At 49.4% G+C, this 9,573-nt stretch overlaps 1 protein-coding gene across 1 annotated transcript; it reads left to right on the forward strand.

The window, feature by feature from the left end:
• Window positions 1–477: 477 nt before the first annotated feature.
• Window positions 478–8,960, forward strand: LOC134420517 (serine/threonine-protein kinase PAK 3-like). The gene is made up of 7 exons (XM_063160674.1): window positions 478–521; window positions 1,282–1,394; window positions 2,050–2,167; window positions 3,012–3,111; window positions 3,530–3,726; window positions 6,790–6,927; window positions 8,268–8,960. The coding sequence occupies exons 2-7, from the start codon at window positions 1,318–1,320 to the stop codon at window positions 8,352–8,354; spliced, it is 717 nt and encodes a 238-aa protein (XP_063016744.1). The 5' UTR covers window positions 478–521; window positions 1,282–1,317; the 3' UTR covers window positions 8,355–8,960.
• The last annotated feature ends 613 nt before the right edge of the window (window positions 8,961–9,573 follow it).

Consider the following 9,573-nt stretch of genomic DNA (forward strand, 5'->3'; position numbering starts at 1 on the left):
GTTAGCCAGCTGTCCACTAAGGGAGGCTCAGAGCCCCAGACAGTGGGGCTGCCTTTTGTATACCTAGAAGGTGGGATCTCTGCTTTGAAGTGAACATCTTGCATTTTGTTTCCCTCAGGGAGAATAGTGAAGATGGAAAATCCTATTCTAAAATACATTGAACTGGAAAATATTGGCAGTGGGTGAGTCCAAGCAATGTTAATTGTACAAAACTATGCATCAGGTGTTTTGCGTGTGGAATAGGTATCAAGTATAAAGTCAGACAAGCTGCAAGTGTGTTCAGGCACTGGGCTTAGATTGTCAGTGCTGATCAGAATTTCTAAGTGTGCTCAGAAGGCACTGTCAGAGACATCTCCATGCTTCCAGTATCCTGCAGGTCTTAGGCATTTCCAGCACAGATCTCCTGTTTGCGCTGGCTTTCACTGCAAGATCTAAATGGCTTCTCCTTTCTCTGCTTCTGTTTTGGTTCTAGGACTTTTGGAGATGTTTGTAAAGCACTCGACACTGCCACAGGAGGAGAGGTAAATGTCAACAGCCCCTGCAGACTCTGCTGCACTCGAGGGCTTTCCCCTCTGGTGTGAGCTGTGGCTGGAGCTTTGGGCAGAGCTGTACTGAAAAGGCACAAGAAGCACAGACTGGTGCCAGCCCACAGAACACATTTGGGACTTTGTCCTCCTCAGCTGCCGGAAGGAAGGCACGGAGGGCAGCGGTTCCTTTCAGAGAAGGACGCGCTCACTCGCTCTCCATTGCTAAAACAAAGGTGGTGCCTTCGAGCACCTCACTGTTCTTTGGGGCTACAGCTTCAGAGTCCTGAATTCTCATTTCTGGCTGCCAGCAAATCCATCTCAAAGTTACTGGCAGATCCTTAGCCACCTGCAGTTCTGCACTTGGGAACTGCACATAGGGAGAGATCAGCAAGGCGTCCCTGAAAGCCCTAAGCCCTGCCGATATCACAAGATGTATCCACAGAGTATTAAGGCAAGGATTACTTCTTCTGAATCCCAAATGACACAGCAGAGAGTGTGGTCAGAGGTTTGTGGGTGACCACTGCTGTTACCAAGTGGTCAAGGCAAAATGTCAGTGGCCCCATGTGTCCTGTAACTGGCTCCCAAGGGAGCAGAGAAATGGGCTGTTGGAATGTCAGCTCCTGATTACAGCACTGCCTAATCACAAGGCAGTTTGGCACAGCTCAGCTGTGTCATTGCAAAATAACTTGCTCCACATGCCTTGTTGTCTCGTGCCACCAACCTCTCAAGTTACTGATTATCAATGTCATTTTAGGTGGCCATCAAGAAAATACATGTTCAAGGACTGAAGATGAAGGAACTAAAAGTCAATGAACTCCTGGTCATGAAGGTGAACAGGAATCCCAACCTGGTCAACTGTTTAGACAGGTGTGTTGTGCTTTTGTCCTATGAATATTTGTTCACATATTGCAAACATGCAAGGTAAAATCCCACTTTGGTCACTGGCAGAAAATAGAGCTGTAATTATTGGCTAATTATGATTGCTCTTTTCATCTCCAGTGGATGGGAAGAGATTGCATTTTGTTTGCATGAGTCTTTGCTGGCACATGGCATTTGAAAATTGTTCAAAAACCCGGATGAGTTGTGTCTTACTAAATCAATGATCTCTATATTCACAGCCACCACTTTGGTTTCGAGCTTGATTTTTTTCAAGTGTCTTCTTACATCCAGGTAAACTAACAAGGTTTTCCCTTGGATTGTTGCCACTGTTTTCCATTGCTATGCATGCCAGGAAGACTAAGTGCTTTTTTCCAGAAACACCATGCATGACAGGCTTTTTATCTGGGCTGTTTCTAAGCTGCACATTTTGCTTGCTGCCCATCTAAGACATCTCCTTTTTCGCAGCTGCGCCTTTCTCTTTGAGACTGCACAGATGGCAAACAATGCACAGCCAAGAGTGGATGTCTCTTCCTTTATTTTGTCTTTGTCTCAAAGGGATCTGAAAAGAAGAGTCAACCCGTCTTTTCCAAACAGCAACCTAGCCATGTATATTCATCTCCACGCCCTTGTTTCCTTCTTTCAGCTATCTTGTGGGTGAGGAACTGTCCCTGGTTATGGAGTACATGGATGGAGGCACTCTGAGCAATGTCATCAGCCAGACCTACCTGTCGGAAGATGAGATGGCAGCCATCAGTAGGGAGGTCAGCAATCCCATCTGTGTTTCCAAGGGCTTGGGCAGCATTGTCTGGGAAACAGGGCCTCAGAGCTGGAGTGATTTCCTGTGCCAAGCTTTGTTTCTGTGTTGCTGCTATTCTATGGGCAAGTAAAAGCATCTCAAGTGAAAGGCCTGCCAGTGCCCCTGCACTCCCTGTACTCAGTGCCAGTACTCTTATCTCCTGCTGTTGTATTCTCGCTCTGTCTCTTGTATTTGTATTTGCTGTTCTCCACCTTGCCTCTCTAAATGTTTGCCTGGAGTCTGTCTTCACTGCATTCCTTGCCTGTGAAAGCAAAGGTGCTGGTGGCAGGATTTGAAATGATCAGCAAAGAAAAAAGACTCATTTCTCACAGTACTCAGCTGAAAAGGATAGAAGTGCAGCCAAAATGCTCTTTGCTTCCACAAAGTGACTGGTGTGATACATCCAAGCCTGTGCTGAGGCCAGCAAGAAAATCTTTGTCATGCAGCCTCCCACCCAAAAGTGATCCACTAAAGACCAAAGGGAGGGACTTTTCCTTTCCAAACCCCTCCTTTGTCCTCTGCAAGGAAAAAGCACGTCTACTGCAGAAGGAGTCATCCTGGCTGGTTGGCAGGGGACAGCCTACAACAGCAGGTGCTGCTGCTCTTTCAAAGGCTGACGTGCCTTTCCTCAGAAAGGTCCTGCTCTGCAAGTGTTGGAGCAGCAAGCTCTTCCTCTCAGTGGCCATTACTGTTCTGCCCTTACTCCCCATTCCCCTGGAGAGGGAATTTTTTCGATTCTTTGTTTCCTTTCTTGTGGGATGAAATCACATCACTCATTTTTGACCTCCTCTTTCTGTTTTCTCTCTCAGTGCCTGCAAGGACTGCAATTTCTTCATTCAAACCACGTCATCCACCAAGATGTGAAGAGCAGAAACATCCTTCTCATAACTGACGGTTCTGTCAAGCTGGGTCAGTATATTCTTGGTCAGGTGCAGGCGTTCCAGGGATGTGGGTGTGGGGCTGCTTGGAGTGACTGCCAGCTCCCCAGAAATGGTGCTGGTGGCAGTGCAGGGACCCCTGCTGCGAGCTGAGGGCACAGTTGCAACGTGCACAGAGGTAGAAGGAACCACAAGCAGTCAAGAGTGGCCTTGCTCTGTGTGTGTCCCTTCCAGACAGAGGGAGCTACAATCTAAAGCTTCAGGGGAATGAAGTCCACTGCTGTGAGCAGCGTTAAGAAACCTGGGATTTTTTGGAAAGCCCCAAGGAAATCGAGCATGGACAGTTCTCCAGGAGATCCAACAGCACATTGTTAGCCTGAGAGTGGGGAATTCAGTTGCTTGGTTTCCTAATTGGAGCTGGCTTTCATGGTTTGTTGTTTTCTCCACAGCTGACTTTGGCCTCTTTGCTCAGCTCAGCCCTGAGCAGGGCAGACGGAGCTCCGTGGCCAGCGCTGCTGGCTGGCTGGCGCCTGAAGTGGTGACAGGTCAACCATGTGGCCCCAAAGTGGACATATGGTCTTTGGGAATCGTGGGCATCGAAATGGTGGAACAAGAAGTTCCTTCCTGGAATGCAACTCCTGTCTTGGTAAGGTGCAAATACTCACTGATCCCACTGTCTTTCTCAGCTGTCCCGTGTTCTGTGTGCCATTGGACAAAATCCCATTGCCATCTGCTGGCACCACTTCCACCAAGGTCTCCTTCTGAAGATGCCCCCGCAGCACATCAGCATCTGCTGTAGCTTTGGTTGTATCAGAAAGGGAAGTGGCAGTTCAGAAACCTAACCAGTTCAGAAACCTGCCATTTTGGCCTCCAGCCATGCCTGACATTTCTCACTTGTTTTTCGAACAATGTTGGAACTCTGTTTCTGAAGGACAACAATTTTTCAGTGGAGAGGGTAGACATGTGATAAACATCCTGAGCAATGGAGGTTAGACCTTTCCAGTTTAAATTTTATAGAAAACATAAGAAAAAAAGGAAAAAGAAAAGTAAACAAAAAAGAAAAAGAGAAAAAAACCTACTACCAAAGCAATGCCCAAGCAGTTCTGCTTGCTTTTTCATTTTTTAAACACAGCTCTTCTCTTCCATTCTGTAGCATCTTTTCCAAATCCTGTGGATCTTCAAAACTTTCAGGCTTTCAAGTCATCTGTACATCGTTCAGTCATGTGTGTGGGTGGCCTCGATAAGTTTAGGATGTTTTTTTCTCCGACTGCAGTTGCCAAACCCTTGGCTGTTTCTGGGTACTTTAACAAGTTGATGAGCTTGTAGGCAGGTGCCTGGGCTGGGATCCAACATGGGCAGTTGACACCGGTGCTGTGTTTCTTTACCACAGGAGCAGGGCCATCCCTGGCCTGCACAGTTCTAATGACAGGGAGGGCTCCAGCTCCCCACCATGGCCAGTGGCTGAGCTCAGCTGAGAGTCAGGATAAAACCCTCTTTGTCACCTCTGGTGATGTGGGAAAAGGACAGAAAGCCGCATCAATTATTTGTACACAAGGGGAGTGCATTGCCATTTCTGGCTTTGAAATTCTCCTTTGGGTTAAAGAGGATAATAGCAAAGTCTCTTTGGTCACCATCTATTTCAGCGCCACGAGCACAGAGTTATCATGACAGTGGTGGGCATTTTTATGGAGACTCCAAGGCCTCTTGCCATTGTTTTTTTTGTCTATTTGAGATGGATTCTGCAAGTTGAGGTTTGAATAGTTCCAAGTCGGTGTCTTATGTTTCTAAATACCGTCTTGCAAAAGCAGAATGAGCTCTCTCCCTCTGACTTGTCAGCGTGTTAGAGCTTGGTTCCACATGAACCACACTGGATATGATCAGCCGATGTCTTGCCAATCTACACTGTAATTCCTTGGCCTGAGGAGTATCAGAAAGACCTGCTGAGCTCCATGGACACTGTCAGCTGCATGGAAGTGAGCATCCTTGGCCTTGCTGAAGAAACTGGAGCTCAGCTTAGTGTTGCCTTCTGGAGCAAGGCAGGCGACCTGGTTCTGAGGATCAGCACAGCAGCCCACTCTCCAGGGCCGCTCGGGCCAATGACACACGCAGACATCAATATGATGGACGGTCAAAAGGCGTTTATTACTTCTTCTCGTGGGGTCTTATAGTCTAAGGGGTCTCTACGTTAAAAGGGGGTTTGTCTTTCTTATCTATGGTTAGCAAGGAATGGAAAAGTACTGGGTAAGGAATGGAAAGTTACTAGCACTACTGTTAGTGGAGCCACATTCCTACTGTTAGTGGAGCCACATTCCTAGGGTAATCTCTTATCTTAGAGGAACAAAGGGTCCTGGCTTTCCGTGACATCGCGTGATCTTCCGCAGAGCCTTTCCCTATCTACCACAGCTTAGGTTAGATGCTCTTGAGCAGGAGAAAGGCTGGAATCGTCAGGTGTTTCCAGAGGCCTGCGTGCCCAGAGGGACTGAGTTCTGGGGAGCAGCTGGATGTTTCTGCACATCATGGAAGGGGATTGCCAGACAGCTCAAGCCTCACCACAGGCAAACACTCCCCAGCTCTTCTCAGGCAACATTTGCTTTGGGTTTCAAGTTGTTCCCACTTATCTGGCTGCGAAGATGCCCCTCAAACCACAAGGCAAGCCTCTCAGAACTGGTGTTACATTTCCAGAAATTAAGAAAAGAAGCCCAAACACAAGAAAGTTGCTAAGGCACTGGTTTTTAGAGAGGAACTTAACCCCCTGTGCAGTTTCTTCTCACTGGGAAACATGCTTGAAACCTGGCCATGAGGGTGTAAAGGCCACAGAGTCTCTTCTGCTTCTTGTGCAGTGCTGCTGAAACACTCAGTGACCGTGTTTCTCTCCTAACCCAAGCTACATTCTGCCCGTCACCAAGCCAGAGCCTGGTGATGTGGAGAGCCTGCCAGAACCTCCCATTTGTTTCCTGGCACTTTCTAGGATGGGCCTAGCATTCATGCATTGACTTGAGTAGCCAATTGAGCAGAGGGTGACCGTAGGGATGGAACCTCTCCTTCTGATTTGACCATGAAAGGTTTTTCTTTTCCATGTAAGGAAAGCAGAAATTTTCAGACTGCTGAGAGACAGAGCTGCAGGTGGCTCCTGTATGTCCAAGCAGGCGTTTTCATGCCAGTACATTTGTGCATGCATCTTAATGTGTCTGTGTTGAAGATGAGATTCCCAATGTTTGTTTCCTTACCTGAGGAATACCTGGTGCATTTCCTTTCTTTCCTTCCAATTCCCATTGTTTTCAAGAACAAAGCAAAAAACTTGATTCATTTTGTTTTATGGCAGCTGTGCTTAAGGGACCAAGAAGCACTGCAGAGATACTTTTCATATACTAACCCTTGGATAGAGTAGAGTTAGTATAGCAAAGTCCTTCTTCCAAAAAGCCTCTCAAGTTGGTATGAATCCTCAGGGAAGGAAATGTGATTGTGCTGATGTAGTTCCCACTAACTAGGTCAGTCAACGAAATCAGCTGCCAAGGCAAGATCTGTGGGATGTTGGAGAGGCTGTGGCTGCATCGGGGTTTGGGGTTTTGGTTGGTAAAGAAAAGTCATCTCTGGATCTCTGCCAGGGCAGAAACTGCCACTGCAGAGTGGAGCTTAATCAATGGGATCTGGGAGAGCAGTGACAGATGGGAAAGAAGCAGGTGGAGCCTGGTGTCTCCTTTTTCCCCAGCCCCAACTCCTGATAGCCACAGGAGGAAGACAAAAGCTGAAGCAGCCCAACCTATTTTCATCCTGCCTGCGTGACTTCCTGAGCTGCTGCCTGCAGAGAGACGAGGCACGGCGCTGGTCTGCCAAGGAGCTCCTGCAGGTAAAATGTGAAGGGGCTGCAGGTGAAACAGGTTCTGAGGGATGGGCTCCTCCTCCACTCAAGCCCAAGGCATCAGATGAGCCCCCTTCCTCCTCACCTCCATTCTTGCTGCTCTTCAAATGAAAATGGTGAGGAATCCTAGTCTGGGCTGGGTGGCAGGGCCCTGTAAAGGTCCTCTGGTGCAAGTGTCCTGCAATAAGCAAGGACATCTTTAAAGAGATCAGGTTGCTCAGAGCCCTTTGCCACCGGAGCTGGAATGGTTGCAGGGATGGGGCTCCTACAAGCTCTTGGGGCAAGCTGTGCCAGGGTCACACCATGCTCGGAGTAAACAAGGTCTGATTAGATCCTATTTGTGTTTAAAAATATTCACCCCCATCCTATTGTATCTGGCCCTGTTAAAAAAGATGTCGCCCACTTTCTTCAAAGCCACTCTGAAGTCTTGGAAAGTGGCAATAAAGTCTCCCTGGGGCCTGTTCTTGACAAAACTGAATAACTCCAGCTCCCTCTGCATTTCCTGAGTCAGAGAGGTCCTCTAGCTGTTTCTGTCACCCTCTTTTGTAATTTGGTGGGGTGTTCAGTTTTATCTAATGGCAAAAGAATTGAAGTAGAGCAATGCAGGGTTCAGAGACATGAAATGGTGGTGGAGGAACCCAAGGAAGCCAGTCCCAGCCTAGGGGTCAGAGATTTGGCTGTGGGCAGGAGGGGCTGTGGGGGGCTCACTGTGAGCCTCTGAGGGGCCCTGGTTGGTGCCCCCCAGCCCACCCTCAGAGGTTTCTGCCATGCAAACAGGGACAGCTGGGAGGGACTTGTCCCAGCCCCATCTGCTGCCTGGCACGCTCAAGCAGACGGGAACTGTGCCAGGGTTACTGCCAGGTTGTGTGGCAGAGAGGGAACTGCAGGGCCCAGTGCCACTGGGCTGGCCCTGCTAGGAAGGAAGGTGCCATCCAGCACACGAGGGGCAGGGCATGGAACGGTAGACACCGCTCTGTCTCCCTGTGGAAATCAGCACAGTGCCTGTCTTTCAAAGAGAGGAACCAGTCTGAGGCTTTGGAGTTTCCTGAAAAGTAGAAACTCCAAGGACAAAGAAAGCACCATTTCTAGAGTACTGGCAGGGCAAAAATCTCAGCAAGATGAAGACACCTGGATAAATGGATGAGTGGGATTCTGGGTCAGGTTTGCCTGTGATGGCAAAGTCCTGCACATAAAGTTTGAGGTGTAGATGGTCCCATTGTTCCTCTTCCTGTATCCTTCTAGGAGCCAGAGGAATCCTGTGAAGCACTGAGCTTGGAAAGTCATGGTCCATTGTTTTTTGTTGATTTGTTTTTTTTCCCTTTGGGCAGCATCCATTTGTAACATTTGCTGAGCCTGCGTCCAGCCTGGTGCCGCTGATTGTTTCAGTGAAGAAGAGGAGGGAGACAAGAACGTGACAATCACATCAGGACCATTTATTCCTCAACCAGTTTAGAGTAGGATTGTAGGTTAGGACTAGGATTAGGATTAGAATTAGGATTAGATTTAGGATTAGGATTAGGATTAGGATTCGGGATAGGATTAGGGTTAGGGTTAGAGTAGGATTGTCTAATAGGACTGCAGAGTAGGATTGGAAATGAATAAAGTTTCTGAAACCACACCTCACCTTGAAGATTACCTTCCTTCTCACTCTGCAAATAAGCTCAAAAATTCCTTCTGAATTGTCTGTTGTTTCTTAAAGGTGGAAAGTGACACAGTGTCTTTGGCATGGTGTGAAAGTGGGGAAGGATGTTCTTCATTCATCCTCTCCAGACCACACTGCCTTTGGAATATGGCCCACTGGTCTGTTTTTGGCCAGCTTTGGTACTTATAGTTGAGGCAGAAAGGGCAATGGCATTTGAAAGCAAAACCAAAAGAAGAATGAGGCAGCCCAAACACCCTGTGCAGATGCAGGCCTTCAGCTGTGACTGGAGAGCATTGGGGCTCCTGCCAATTGGATTTGGATCCCTAAATGCAATAATCTCTTTGGCTGGAGGAAAGCCTTGCTCAAGTGAGAAAGCAGAAAGATCAGAGAGGGTGCTCGGGAAGGTCTCCTGTGGTGCAGAGCTGTCAGCGCCTGTGAGGTGAGAGCGGGCCCGGCCTTGCCCGGGCTGGAGCCCCAGCAGAGCCCCGGCAGAGGCTGGAGCAGCCTGAGCCCCGGCAGAGGCAGGCTGGAAGGAGGCCCTTGGAGCTGCAAGAGGCAGCAGCCGGGCCCTGGGTGCCTCTTGCTGGGAGCGGGCGAATCCTCCGCCCTCAGAGCCCAGGTGGCAGCTGGCTGCTGCCGAGGGGAAGCGCAGCCGTGCTGGGCACAGCCCAGCCTGGAGGCCATGGCCGTCTGGAGTGTGCCCAGGAGCAGAGAAAGGCCAAGGGCAGCCGCGGGCCGCTGGGCTGGCTGAGGATTCCTCCTCTTCTGCCAGCTGCCCTGCAACTCCTGGCAAAGGCCAGCAGTGTGTGCAGCACTCTGGGCACCGGGGCAGGGAGCCGGGCTGCTCGGCAGGCTGGAGCACAGGGCAGCTCCTTCCGGCCCGGCACTTGTGCCAGGGGAAATGAGGCCAGCATGAGGCAGGGACAGCTTGGCAGGGCCCATCTGCAGGAGCCAGTGCCTCACGCAGCTCTGGGAGGAAGCGCCTGCAACCC

The sequence above is a fragment of the Melospiza melodia genome, chromosome 7, assembly GCF_035770615.1.
Source record: "Melospiza melodia melodia isolate bMelMel2 chromosome 7, bMelMel2.pri, whole genome shotgun sequence".
Lineage (NCBI taxonomy): Eukaryota > Metazoa > Chordata > Aves > Passeriformes > Passerellidae > Melospiza > Melospiza melodia.